Source organism: Podarcis pityusensis (assembly GCF_964106645.2).
Source record: "Podarcis pityusensis genome assembly, chromosome: 18".
NCBI lineage: Eukaryota > Metazoa > Chordata > Lepidosauria > Squamata > Lacertidae > Podarcis > Podarcis pityusensis.
In genome coordinates, this window is record NC_138043.1 from 2,155,854 (window position 1) to 2,169,724 (window position 13,871).

Consider the following 13,871-nt stretch of genomic DNA (forward strand, 5'->3'; position numbering starts at 1 on the left):
GAAATGGTCTTTGAACGTGACAGGGGAAGCTGGTCTTGTCTCTCTCTGACTTGTCAAAATTCTGACCCTCTTCCTCTCCCCCTTCCCTGATCCTCCGGCAGACGCTACGGTAGCGTAGACTCTGCCGCAAACGGACACAGCGACGCTGAGTCTGCTTCCGGCTCGAGCAGACACACGAGTCGCCAGCCCTCGCTCGAGAGCAGGCGCACCTTAGACCTATCGGATAGGTGGGTCTCTCTCTCTCTGTCTCTCTCTATCTCTGTGTCTCTCGACGTGTGACTTTATTATTATTATTTTTGCAGAGTAACGTGGTTCTTTGGCGTTCTGCACCCTGGGTTAGGCTGGTAGCATCCTTCCAGCTGTGGCCGACTCGACCCACCTGTGGGGAAGGGAGTTGTGAGTTGGGTGGTTGGATGGAGATGGTCAAAAGTGCCTGATGAGGAACAGTTGAAGGAGCTGGGGATGTTTAGCTTGGGAAAGAGGACATAGGAGAGCCATCTTCACATATCTCTGTCCCATGGAAGATGGAGCAAGCTGGTTTCCTCCTGCTCCGGGACGGTAGGACTCGAACCCGTGGCTTCGAGCAACGAGGAAGGAGATCCAGATGAAAACATCAGGAGGAACTTTGCAACAGCAAGAGACATACGGCAGTGAGATGGAAGGGGAATCACCTTTCTTGGAGTTTTTTTAAACAGAGGGTGGATGGTCAGGGATGCTTTAGCTGAAATTCCTGCATTTTGAGGGGGTTGTAGGAGATGGGTTTTTCCTGTGCTACGAAGCCTAGGGACTTGTTTCCGCTTTGGAAACAGAACATAGCTGTCAACTTTTCCCTTTTTAAAAGGGAAATTGCCTTATTCCGAATAGGATTCCTCGCAAGACGTAGTTGACAGCTATGGCTGTCCGGAACTCCAAAACCCCGGGGAGAAATTGGGCCGGAGAGAATCACATCTTCCCCAACTTTTTCTCTCTGCCTCGCCGTCCTCAAGGGAGCTTGTCCGTTTCCAAAAACCCCAAAGTCCCTGGAGGTATCTGTGGGGTGGGCACCCTAAGCCCCCACCTATGCCAAGCTGGAGGCGTGGTTTCAGTCTAATCCAGGCGTGTTCCCCACCGTATCCTGTCTGCATGTGCTTTCCCGTAGAACTCTGCGCTTGCTCAGAGATGTTCTGGTGGTGACTGGTAGCTGTCGTGGGGGTTGCCGAAGGACTTTCGTCTTCCACCCACCGTGAATCGTTGTGGCCCCTTCTTTCCCCCGCCTTCTGTGTGCTTCCTAGCCCTGGTCTCTATGTTTCTTCCGCAATAAGATGTGTCCGGAAGCGGTGTCAAAGCGGTTTCGAAAAGGGATTTGTGTATCAGAAATGAAATACCGTATTTTTCGCTCTATAAGACACACCAGACCACAAGACTCACCTAGTTTTTGGAGGAGGAAAACAAGAAAAAAAAATATTCTGAATCTCAGAAGCCAGAACAGCAAGAGGGATCGCTGTGCAGCGAAAGCAGCAATCCCTCTTGCTGTTCTGGCTTCTGGGATAGATGCGCAGCCTGCATTCGCTCCATAAGACGCACACACACTTCCCCTTACTTTTTAGGAGGGGAAAAGTGAGTCTTATAGAGCAAAAAATACGGTAGTTCGGCTCAGTCCCTCCCGCTATGTCCTGAGGCGATCGGATGAATTACGCCACTTCAGAACAGGCATAGGAACCAACTCCTAGGGCCTGAGGGGTCTTCAACCCCCCAAAAAATTAAAAATTTGAGGGGGCAGGCCCCTCCTAAAGTTGATGGGCATTGCCATTTGAATGGTGTCATATGATCGATTACGCGGAGCAGGACTTACTTGCCCCCCCCCAATATTTTTATTCAAGTTGGCCCCCCTGAGAACGAGGGTGCATGTTAAAAATGGAGCGAGCCGCTTTTTTCCTTGACAGGCTAGCTTTCCATGTGCAGGGAGTTGTCCTTTTGTATATGATCGTAGCTGTCAACGTTTCCCATTTTTTTAAGGGAAATCCCCTTATTCCGAATAGGATTCCTCGCAAAAGAAAAGGGGAAAGTTGACAGCTATGATATAATAATAATAATAATAATAATAATAATAATAATAATAGGACAGGGCGGTGTTTGTGGTCCCGTGGCTCTGTGTTCCCTGGCTGCTGTCTCTTAATGTGTGTGTGTGATTGTGTGATTCATCGCTGCTAATGGCTTGGGTGGGGGGGAAATCTGTGGGGCCAGAAGGAGTTGGAGGAGGTAGGTACAGAGAATGGGGTTTGGGGCAATGGGGAGAGGCGGGGAGCAGGTCTGGCCATTTGAGACGTCCAACGGCAGCAAAACAGCCCATGGAGGGCTTTCCACAGGGCGGGTGCCACCACCGAGAAGGCCCTCTGCCTGGTTCCCTGTAACCTCAGTTCTCGCGGGGAGGGAACCGCCAGAAGGCCCTCGGAGCTGGACCTCAGATGATTAGAATCTGGCAGCCATGTCCCCACATCCTGACCTTAAGATAGGTTGCTCTCCTCTTAAAACAGCGGACCCGTTCCTCACAGACGCTCCCTGTTTCCTAAGTGCGTTAACTGGACCTCTGAAATCTCCACGAACACCCAAATTTGTTCTGGGAGCATGTGTTGATTTTTATAACCCTGGTCGTTTGAAGTGCCTGGTCGTTTAGACAAGAGGCTTAGAAACCTGAGGCAGTTTTAATCTGCGTTAGTATTTTAACTTCCGTGTGTTTTAAAGCAAAATGGTGCCTTGGTTCTCAAACGCCTTTGATACTCAAACAACTTGGAACCCAAAGACTGAAAACCCGGAAGTTAAGTGTCCCAGTTTGCGAACTCTTTTCGGAAGCCGAACGTGCTCCGTTTTGAGTGCCACGCTTCCGATTTGAGTGTTACGCTGAGGTCTGTCTGTTTTTGCTCTTTATTTTGCGTTTTTGTGGCCTTTTTGTGACTGTGTGGTAACCAGTTCAGCTACTGATGGATTGATGGATTGTGTGACTGCAGTACGTTGTTTATTGCTTTCGTTTCATGGATCGATGGCTAAAATGACCAGAAAAGTCAGAAATCAGGAAGACCAAAATTTTAACAAGGAATGGGGGGAAATTATAACTTAAAGACCTATGTAAACAGTTAAAGTTGTTAGTAGGATTGGAATAGCACTTGTAGTTTAAGGCTGATTCTGGACATAATGGAAGAAGTAATAGGTTTATTATTAAACAATTATTATTAAACGATAAGATTATTAAACGGTTATTATTAAATGATAGCATTATCGTAAAAGATGCGGGAGGAAAGGATTAATAACAGGACCCACATAGTGGAGGACGCAAGTCCAGAAGATTCCTTCGAATCTTGTTTTTACCATTTATGTCTGATATACAGCCGTACCTTAGATCCCAAACGCCTTGCAAGTCGAACATTTTGGCTCCCTCACACCGCAAACCTGGAAGTGATTGTTCTGGTTTGTGAATGTGCTTTGGAACCCGAACGTCCTCCGTGGCTTCCGATTGGCTGTGGGAGCTTCCTGCAGCCAATCGGAAGCTGCCCCTTGGTTTCCGAACATTTTGTAAGCCGGGCGGACTTCCGGAACAGTTCCCGTTCGACTTCCGAGGTTCCCGCTGTATCTCTGTCAAATTTTAAGTTGAACAATCAAATACCGTATTTCTCGCTCTATAAGACGCACCAGACCACAAGACGCACCTAGTTTTTGGAGGAGGATAACAAGAAAAAAAATATTCTGAATCTCAGAAGCCAGAACAGCAAGAGGGATCGCTGCGCAGTGAAAGCAGCAATCCCTCTTGCTGTTCTGGCTTCTGGGATAGCTGTGCAGCCTGCATTCGCTCCCTAAGATGCACACACATTTCCCCTTACTTTTTAGGAGGGAAAAAGTGAGTCTTATAGAGCAAAAAATACGGTAAATTTGATATACGGTAAAAGAATAAACCTAATGTCCATATGCCTCTTCGGAACATAGGAAGCTGCCCTAGAGCAAATCAGACAGCTGGGTCCATCTAGCTAATGCTGCCTGCACTGACTGGAAGCAGCTCTCTCTCCCAATGCTCTCCGGGGAGGGGAGGGGTTTGAATGTGGGGTTTTCTGCTTGCGAGGCCGTTCCCTTGCTAAGCCGCTCTGTCTGTCTCTCCCCGCTTGGTTTCTCTAACCCCGACGCACCATTGCAGCCCCACGGGGAGCAGCCGCTACGCCTCGTCGGCGGAGCTGAGCCAGGGCAGCTCTCAGCTGAGCGACGACTTCGACCCCGACGACATCAGCCTGGACGAGCGGGACGGGGACTTGTACCACTCCTGCCACAGCTCGGTCAGCTACCACAAGGACTCGCCGCGCTGGGACGAGGACGAAGATGACCTCTACTTAGACGAGGACGAGTTCAACGAGGAATACAGTGACAATGAGGAGTACTACCCCGAGGACAAGGTGGGGGGACTCGAACCCGATACCTACCCAGAGGACGCCTACCCGCAGCAAGAGCAGCAGCAGCAGAAGGGCCAGCCGCCACTGCCGCAGCCGCCGCAAGGCGCGCCATCCCAGCAGAAGCCACTACAGGCACAACAGCAGCAGCAACAGCCACTACAAGCACAGCAGCAGCAGCAGCAGCAACAGAAGCCACTACAGGCGCAGCAGCAACAACAACAGAAGCCACTACAGGTACAGCAGCAGCAGCAACAGCAGAAGCCACTACAGGCACAGCAGCAGCAGCAACAGCAGAAGCCACTACAGGCGCAGCAGCAGCAACAGCAGAAGCCACTACAGGCGCAGCAGCAGCAACAGCAGAAGCCACTACAGGCGCAGCAACAGCAACAGCAGAAGCCACTACAGGCGCAGCAACAGCAAAAGCCACTACAGGCGCAGCAACAGCAACAGCAGAAGCCACAACAAGCACAGCAGCAGCAAAAAGCAGAGCAGCAGCCGGCTGCGCCGCAGTCGTTGCAGCCGCCGCAGCAGCCGCAACAGCAGCGGAAGGTGCCGGAAGAGACGGCGGAAGAGCTTCTGGCAAGCCAGCAGAAGGAGGCGCCGGCAGAAGAGGCCCCCGCCCCGGAGGAAGCCCCCCAGGAGGAAGAACCCCCCAAGGAAGAGGAGAGGTAAGAGACGAGGGTGGAAATGGGCGGGGAGGTTTGCGGTGGCTGGAAACGACTTGCTGGAGCGATGGAGGCAGCAGCGCTTCTGGGGAGCAGTTGCCGGAAACCCCAAGAGGGCAGGAGGCTCCTGTTTTGGAGGTTTCCAATTATTTATTTATTTATTTATTTATTTATTTATTTATACATACCCCGCCTATCTGGCTGGGTTTCCCCAGCCACTCTGGGCGGCTTCCAACAAAACACTAAAATACAATAACCTATTAAACATTAAAAGCTTCCCTAAATAGGGCTGCCTTCAGATGTCTTCTAAAAGTCTGGTAGTTGTTGTTCTCTTTGACATCTGGTGGGAGGGCAGGCGCCACCACCAAGAAGGCCCTCTGTCTGGTTCCCAGTAACCTCACTTCTTGCAGGGAGGGAACCGCCAGAAGACCCTCGGTGCTGGACCTCAGTGTCCGGGCAGAATGATGGGGGTGGAGACGCTCCTTCGGGGATACTGGGCCATTTAGGGCTTTCAAGGTCAGCCCCAGCACTTTGAATTGTGCTCGGAAACATACTGGGAGCCAGTGTAGGTCTTTCCCATTGGAGTACGTCTGGAATCAGCCAAGACGGCACGGGTCGAGAGGACAGGTGGTGAGCTTTCCAGCTTGGAGGAGTCTGTCCACATTGGCTGGGGATATCCAGTCAAAGTGGTCCAATACTGGACCCGAAGACAATCGAGGGAACTTCTGGGGAACTTTCAGAGGGGGGCCCCCACATGCGAGCGGTGGACGGGGCCAGAAGCAAAAGTCGGCGGGGTTTGGTTTTGACACGGTTATATATCATTCAGCGAGTTGCCTCTGTTCGTTTCGGCTGCAGGGAGAAGGTCGAGGCAGAACCGGTCGACCCGAAAGCCCGAGCGAAGGCGAATTGGCTGCGAGCCTTCAACAAAGTATGCATGCAACTTCAGGAGGTAAGTGCGTCAGGTCACTCCCCCTCGTCGCCCATATTCAAATGCAGTCGATTTAGGCTCCTCCCCCTGGCCGTAAAGCCCCGCCTCCTTCCCCAGCTGCACCGAACTCCCTCCCGCCACAAGCGCTTCCAAAATTCTCTGCAGATTCGAGAATTCTTTTTTCAAAAGATTTATTCGTTTGGTTTCTTCGGATTGCAATTTTAAAGCCGTATATCGAAGGCGGGACATAAAAACGCGACTCCAAGGAATCTCTTTGGCTTTCTTCCTCCCCTTTGTGGGTCCCATTATTAACCATTTCCTCCTGACGATCCAAATCTTTTACACCTCCAGATTTGAGAGTTCCTACTTGAGCTGTTTTTGCTTACAGAAATGGGAGGCGGTGCGTTGGGAATTTACTTTTGTGATATTCTGCAAATTTGCGTCTGCCTGCTTAATTTTCTGAATTAAATAAATTAAATCCTGAGAACGGGATGCTGCGATAGACGAGCCATTGGTCTCATCCGGCAGGCTCTTACGATGTCCTTAGTCTTGCGTGCAGTGCAGTCCGGGACAGCTTTAGATTCCTTTCGTTCACCCCACGGGCTGTGTTGCCTTCTGGGTGAGCTTCCGAGGCAGGGAGGTCAACAGTAGGGGGCGCCAGAGCCAACGAGAGGCAACAGCCAACCACCCATCATCACCTTCCTTCCTGTTGGATTCTGGAAAGGCAACAGTGAGACTAAGGAGGAGAAGGAAACTCCTAGAGCCAGGATCTCTCTCTGGGCTTGCCCGTAAGTAAGGAGGCAGGCAGGTTGTGGATCAAGCCATTGTGTCCACAACGAAAAGCATTGCGTTGACTGGGCTTGACCCATCTGACATCATTCCTCATAGCAATCCCACCTGATCACCACAGTGGGAATGTTCAAGGTGACATGAGAGGATATATTGTTTATTCATATCCTTCCTAACTTGCACTAACAAGTTCCTTTACTTAGCAGAGTTACATTCCCCTTTTTACACGCACAGCAGATAGCTGGTCGCAGGCGCGTGTGAGCCTCTCACTATTATACAATTCAGTCAGAAGTTTACTCACACGTTCAGTTCACAGATGGATCCCTGAAGGCAGACTTAGTTACAAAGTATATACATGTGGATCTACCCCATATGGGGGGATACATTCCCCTTTTACATGCACAGCAGATGGTTGGTCGCAGGCTCGTGTGAGCCTCTCGCTATTGTACAATTCAGTCTGTCTCAGATTGAATTGTACGTCCCTGGAAAGTTCCCTTGAATCCCTCTTAAAAGAATAAAGAAGCCACAATCTTCTTCAAAGTCAATAAAAGAAGTTTACTCACATCAGTTCACAGTTGGATTCCCGAAGGCAGACTTAGTTACAAATATGTACATGTGGATCTACACCATATGGGGGAATAATCCCAGTGCTTCTGCTAGCTGAGAGCTAGCAGAGCGGTCCTAGCTTAAAGCTGGTCAAACGAAGAAGGAAGTCAAAAAGAGAGAGGTGTGCTGCGTGACTCATCCTTTTTTTACCTGGACAGGTGAGGTCACGTCCACCTTCTGTCACATGCAAAAGGAAGGATGCTCCAGCCAGGAGGAACAGGAAGTTTCAACTGGCTGGACCAGGCATTCCCTCGCATGTCTTCTCTAGCATTACAAGGAATGTTGTACTCGACTGCTCCCAGTGGATTACATCCCACACAGGTGGGGGCTGGTGGAGGGCAGACTGAGGTTGGGCGGTAAAGGTAAAGGTACCCCTAACAGTTAGGTCCAGTCGTGGCCGACTCTGGGGTTGCGGCGCTCTTCTCGCTTTACTGGCCGAAGGAGCCGGCATACAGCTTCCGGGTCATGTGGCCAGCAGGACTAAGCCGCTTCTGGCGAACCAGAGCAGTGCATGGAAACGCCGTTTACCTTCCCACCGGAGCGGTACCTATTTATCTACCTGCACTCTGACGTGCTTTCAAACTGCTAGGTTGGCAGGATCAGGGACCGAGCAACGGGAGCTCACCCCGTCGCGGGGATTCAAACTGCCGACCTTCTGATCGGCAAGCCCTAGGCTCGCGTCCCTGGCGAGGTTGGGGGGGGGCGTGCCCCCAATTTATCCTAATGGACCACCCTGCACTGCACTCACATCTCCATTCCATGTCTCACCAGAGTGTCCATATTTAAGTTTGTACCTTCCTCCCATCCCTCTTGGGTCCATTTGTTGAGTTTTGACCATACCTATAATTTTTGTTTTGTTTTGTTTTGCTTGTAGAGTCCACCCGCCATCTTTTTCTTCTACATTTTTTTTTCGCCCCAAAGCTGCCCCCACTTGGGGGCACCCTCACTTTTCAGTTTGCTCAGAACCACCGCCCTCTTTGTGTCTCCGTCGCTCTCGGTCTCCCTCTGGGATTGCAGGTAAGAGTTTCCTCAAGCGCCGCCAGAGGTCCTCTGAATATCTCCCCAAAGCAGCTTCCTACATGTATCCAGCGCCATGAGGACTAGAAACCTAGGTTGCGTTGTTGTAAATAAAAAAATTGCCCTTTTCCCTTACGGGGTATCCAAGAGCCCATATAGAGTCCTTACATAGGTTCCCTATTGGTAGGAGAAAATAACAGAGGCCAAGCAGAGAATATTGAGAAGCAAAGCAGCTAGTAAGCCTGATCTTTATTGATCTGTTGCAACAGGGTGCTCCCCTCACACGCAGGAGAGAGGAGGGACCCAGAAAAATGGCATGCAAGGCCTTATAAAGACTTTTGAAATTGCCACCCTGTAGATCAAGACCACCCCCAGAAACATCATACATCCATCCATCACAGAAGGGGTGTAACCTAAGACCACCCCTCAGATACATCACACCGACATCACAGAAAAGGTGGTCTAAAACAGAAAATTTGAACGTTTTTTTTTCTCCTGTTGTTGTTTATCTCCTGTCTGGCAGGTTACTTGATTGGATTGCCTGGGGAGCCTGGTCAGTCTTTTGTAGTGATAAATACTTAGTTCCTGGGCCAGGTCACAGGCTCACACCCTATTCATATCTTAAATGTGCCCTTAAGACAGGATTTCTGAAGGAAAAGACAATGGGGAGGCTTTTCCACTTTGACCTTGCAGAGAAAACATTTGCTCAGTTTAGGAATCAAAATGGCTTCAGGTCGGTCTTCCTGTGCTGATCTATGTACGTGCTTGGTTGGTACACTTATGAACATTTCCATATATCTAAGACCTCAAAATTCCTATCACAGCGTGTAGGGTAGAGGCCATCACTCCTTGTTAGAGCATCTTTTCCCAGTGTGCCAAGTCCCACGTTCGGCCTCTGGCAGCTTTGAAATGCTCCAGAATCAAGCCCTTGAGAACTTCTGCCCATCTGTGTGGACAAAACCAAGCTAGATGTTCTTCATGAATGGAGCCAATGTTGTAGGCCGGGGCGGAGAATCAGCGACCCTCTAGATCACAGGTTCCCAAACTTATTTGGCCAGAGTGGTGCATGCTCTGGTTATCTCCCGCTTGGACTACTGCCATGCGCTCTACGTGGGGCTACCTTTGAAGGGGACCCAGAAACTACAACTAATCCAGAATGTGGCAGCGGGACTGGTGACTGGGAGCAGCCGCCGAGACCATATAGTCCTGAAAGACCTACATTGGCTCCCAGGATGTTTCCGAACACAATTCAGAGTGTTGGTGCTGACCTTGAAAGCCCTAAATGGCCCAGTATCCCTGAAGGAGTGTCTCCACCCCCATCACTCAGCCCGGACACCTGGGTCCATCTCCCAAGGGCCTTCTGGCGGTTCCCTCCCTGCGAGAAGTGAAGTTACAGGGAACCAGGCAGAGGGCCTTCTCGGTGGTGGCGCCCGCCCTGTGGAACACCCTCCCTTCAGATGTCAAGGAAATAAACAACTATCTGACATTTAGAAGACATCTGAAGGCAGCCCTGTTTAGGAATGAACTCTGGTGGGGGGAGCACGCGCGGAGAAATGTCTCCTAGGATCAAAACCCTACCAGAGAGAATAACTGATCCTTTCTATTTCACAGGCTCGGGGCGAAGGAGCCGGAGAATCGAAATCCCTGTGGTTTAAAGGCGGGTGAGTTGCCGTCTCTGAATGCCGTCTCAAATTCAAAATGCCTTTCTATGGGTCTCAGGTGGCTGTGATTGATTGATCTCGAATTCTCTTATCTCCATCTCTGACCCCAGATTCCCTTCCTTTCTTAACCCTTAAATTCGCTCACCTTCTTAATTGGGTGACTGGTGCCCGCTACCTTAATTTCCCATAGCCACCTCCAAATGCATGGACAGATTTGCAAATCTGTTTGTTGTTGTTTAAAAATCTGATTTTAATATTGCATTTTAATGCTTTTGGAATCCGCCCTTCCCGGAAAAGGGCAGGTAAGAGAAAATGATGAACGATGGTTGCAATGGATGGCTCTAACAAATAAAGTTAATAACTGTTAATGGTTTGATATATAATTAAGTTGCTTAATAAGGATCAATGCTGATAACTTTTGAGATTTGTTAATGAGCGAAGTTAGCATATGGACATTTGATGCGAATTGGTGTTCTGAGTCCGTTAAGCATGCAGCAATTCTCCTCTCCCTCTCTCCCTCCCCTCCCCTCCCCTTTCCTCCTCCCCCTCCCCTTTCTTCCCTCCCCTCTTCTCTTCTCCTCCCCCTTCCTCCCCTTTCCTTCTCTCCTCCCCCTCTCCTCTCCCCTCCCCTCCCCTTTCTTCCCCTCCCCCTCCCCTCCCCCTCCCCCTCTCCCCTCCCCCTCCCCTCCTCCCCTCCCCTCCCCCTCCCCTCCTCACCTCCCCCTCCCCTCCTCCCCTCCCTCTCCCCTCCTCTCCTCTCCCCTCCCCCCTCTCCCCTCCCCCTCCCCTGCCCTCTTCTCTCTCCTCCCCCCTCTCCCCTCCCCCTCCCCTGCCCTCTTCTCTCTCCTTTCTCCTTCCCTCACTATCCTCTCTCCCCCCCCCCAACCCAATATTCCCTTTCTCCTCTCCTCCTGTGCTGACTGTTTCTGTCTTTTTTCCAGACCGGGCGGCGGGCTCATCATAATTGATAGCATGCCTGATATTCGCAAAAGGAAACCCATCCCCCTAGTTAGCGATTTGGTGAGGTTTCTCTTAACGTTTTTTCCTCCTATTTCCATTTCTCTCTCTCTCTCTCTTTCCTTCTCTCTCTCTGGCAGCTGCTAGCTTTACCTTCTCTGGACACGCCGCTGGAATTCTGCCGTGTCCCAATGGAGCCGGGGTAAAGGAGTGGCAAAGCTATACCTTGCAGACAGTTCTTTTAACTGAGCCGCATTCCAGGCCAGAACCAACAACTCTCTTCTGAACCAGGGTTAACGCTGGGAGGGGGGGTGCTGACCTTTATGTAGCCCGAGACCTGGGGTAACCTAGTGGCCAGGAAACGCCTGGGTTCAAATCTTCTCACAACCACAGACTTGGCAAACTTGTGTCCGCCCGCCCCCCTAACAAAAACCACCATTTTATTAACATCAAGTTATCAGATTAGGAGTTGATCTGCCCTTCAGTTGTATCTAGCAGCTTACTAAGAAAGTCTCAGCAGTAAATCGCTAATTTTCTGATTAAATTCAAAATAGATCTCCTCGCAGATAAGTGTTTATTTGTTTCCCTTCTTCCTCTTCTTCCCCTTCTTCCTCCTCTTCCTCTTCTTCTTCCACCTCCTTCTCCTTCTTCCTCTTCCTCTCCCCCCTCGTCTTCTGCTTCTTCTTCTTCCAAAACAGGATGTCAGGGCTGCCTCAAGTCTCAGCTCACAAAAGACCAACGCCTTTCTTTTCTTATATACAAAAGTGTTTATTGCAGTTCATAGTTTGCTTCAGATCCGAGGCGCGCAGCCCTACGTCTGCTAGGCTTAGACCGCTGAAGTCCCTTCTGAATCTGTCCCCGCCCTGCACCAGTTTAAGAGGCTTGCACTGCTCCACCTCTTTCTCTCTTTCCTTTTCCGCAGGGTCTTTCTGCCCGCTGGGGTTTCGCCCCTCCTGGATTCCTCCGACGCGGAATCAGACTGCTCTTGCCCCCTCCTGCGGGCTTTGGGACCTGGCCCCTCCTCCGGGCTCCCTGTACTTCCGCGCGCCTCTACATTTGAACTTGGCGCGCGCCCCCAACCTCTAACTTTCCTTTTGACAGCTACGCTACTCCCTTCACTACTCCCCTCCCCTTCCGGGAGGGTGGCTTGCTCCGACCTCCCTCCTTTCTCTACTGCCGGAGCCGCCTCCCCTGATACACTGGAACCTCCACCCCCTTCGCTGCACTCTGGCGGGGAGGCTGGTCCTGACGCCCAGCTGCCACTTTGGGATCCCCCGCTGGCCCCCTGCTCCTGACAAGTCCCCCCTGGGGCTCCCCTGGCCTTGACCACCGGCGCCCCCTTCTGGGAATCCTCTGATTCGCTGGAAAGACTCATGGAATCTCTAGAGTCATTGTCATCCTCTTCCTCGCTGTCCTGGGATTCATCCCCATCGCTCTCCATCTCCTGCCTACCCTGTGCCTCTGTCCCTGAACCCCTGACACAGGGTTTTAGCAGTGACTCCATAAGTGGCTAAGGAGGCCAATTCTGGATCCACAAGTCCTTCCACAGTGGGGACACAGGTTTCCGGGCGGGAGTTGATCCCGGTGAGGGTTTGCCAAGCATGCCTTCCTCTTAGCACATTTCTCCCTTTGCGTCCTGAGTTCGAGCATCTTCAAAGCCCACAACATCTTTGGTCAAGGCTGTTCTCCAAGTGGAGCACTCGCCGGCCAGTGTTCCCCAGTTGTCAGTGTTTCCCAGTTGTCAGTGTTTATACTACATTTTTTTTAGATTTGCCTTGAGAGAGTCTTTGAACCTCTTTTGTTGACCACCAGCATTACGCTTTCCATTTTTAAGTTGGAAATAGAGTAGTTGCTGTGGAAGACGATCATTAGGCATCCGCACAACATGACCAGTTCAACGAAGCTGATGTTGAAGAATCATCGCTTTGACACTGGAGATCTTTGCTTCTTCCAGTACACTGATATTAGTTCGCCTGTCTTCCCAAGTGATGTGTAATAGCTGTTATGAAATGCAAGGTCTATGGCAGTGGCTGATTGCAAATATAGTAACTTCTACATGCGAATGATTTACAGGGTTTCCTTGCCCGTCGGCCGCTGCTAAACCACCCCCTCGCCACAACAAAAAGAAGGCACATACCTTCACATGTGGTGGGAGTGCCCCAAAATCCAACAATTCTGGACAACAACCGTACAAGAAATAAGTAAAATAACCAAGCAAGTATTAGAAATCACCCCAGATTTGGCTTTACTAAACATCTTCCAAGACAATAATGCCCACTTACACCACAAAGAACTCATAACCCACCTACTCTCAGCAGCCGGAAGCATCGTAGCCAGACACTGGAGAGACCTGTCAGGAGTAAGCATGGACCAATGGTACCAAATAGTATAGGAAACAGCCCTACTAGAAAAATTAACCAATAAACTGAAACTGACACGGGGACAAATAGAAGAAGACGCCTTTAGCCCGGTATGGCTCCCCTTTATCACATACACAGCCCAACAAGACAACAAAAATCCAACAACAGCATACAAATCAATATGGCTAACCTGATCCAAAACACCCACCCACCCCACTCACACATGAAAACAAAGACCACCACAGCCAACCCTAGGCCAACCCCAACCTCTCTCATCACCAAAGGGAACACAAGCGAACAGCAAAGAACCTGCACAAGCAACACTGACACCAAACCTTACATATAGTAAGTGAAATAGAAACATCGCCACCCAACCCCACTGCCAGTGTGGTGTAGTGGTTAAGAGAGGTAGTCTCGTAATCTGGTGAACCGGGTTCGCTTCCCCGCTCCTCCACATGCAGCTGCTGGGTGACCTTGGG

General features: G+C 50.6%; 1 protein-coding gene and 1 long non-coding RNA gene across 2 annotated transcripts in view; one reads left to right on the top strand and one right to left on the bottom strand.

Annotated features, from left to right (window-relative positions):
• Positions 1 to 13,871, bottom strand: part of LOC308467560 — a 212,134-nt gene that overhangs the window by 162,328 nt on the left and 35,935 nt on the right. The gene's annotated exons all lie outside the window — the stretch shown is intronic.
• The window catches only part of LOC308467257 (protein unc-13 homolog A), a 123,555-nt gene that overhangs the window by 35,526 nt on the left and 74,158 nt on the right, over positions 1 to 13,871 (top strand). Inside the window, exons 10-14 of the mRNA XM_080988767.1 lie at positions 102 to 227; positions 4,160 to 5,077; positions 5,930 to 6,023; positions 10,026 to 10,075; positions 11,017 to 11,095. Coding sequence (XP_080844893.1) covers positions 102 to 227; positions 4,160 to 5,077; positions 5,930 to 6,023; positions 10,026 to 10,075; positions 11,017 to 11,095 — 1,267 coding nt within the window. The remainder of the gene's footprint in view (positions 1 to 101; positions 228 to 4,159; positions 5,078 to 5,929; positions 6,024 to 10,025; positions 10,076 to 11,016; positions 11,096 to 13,871) is intronic.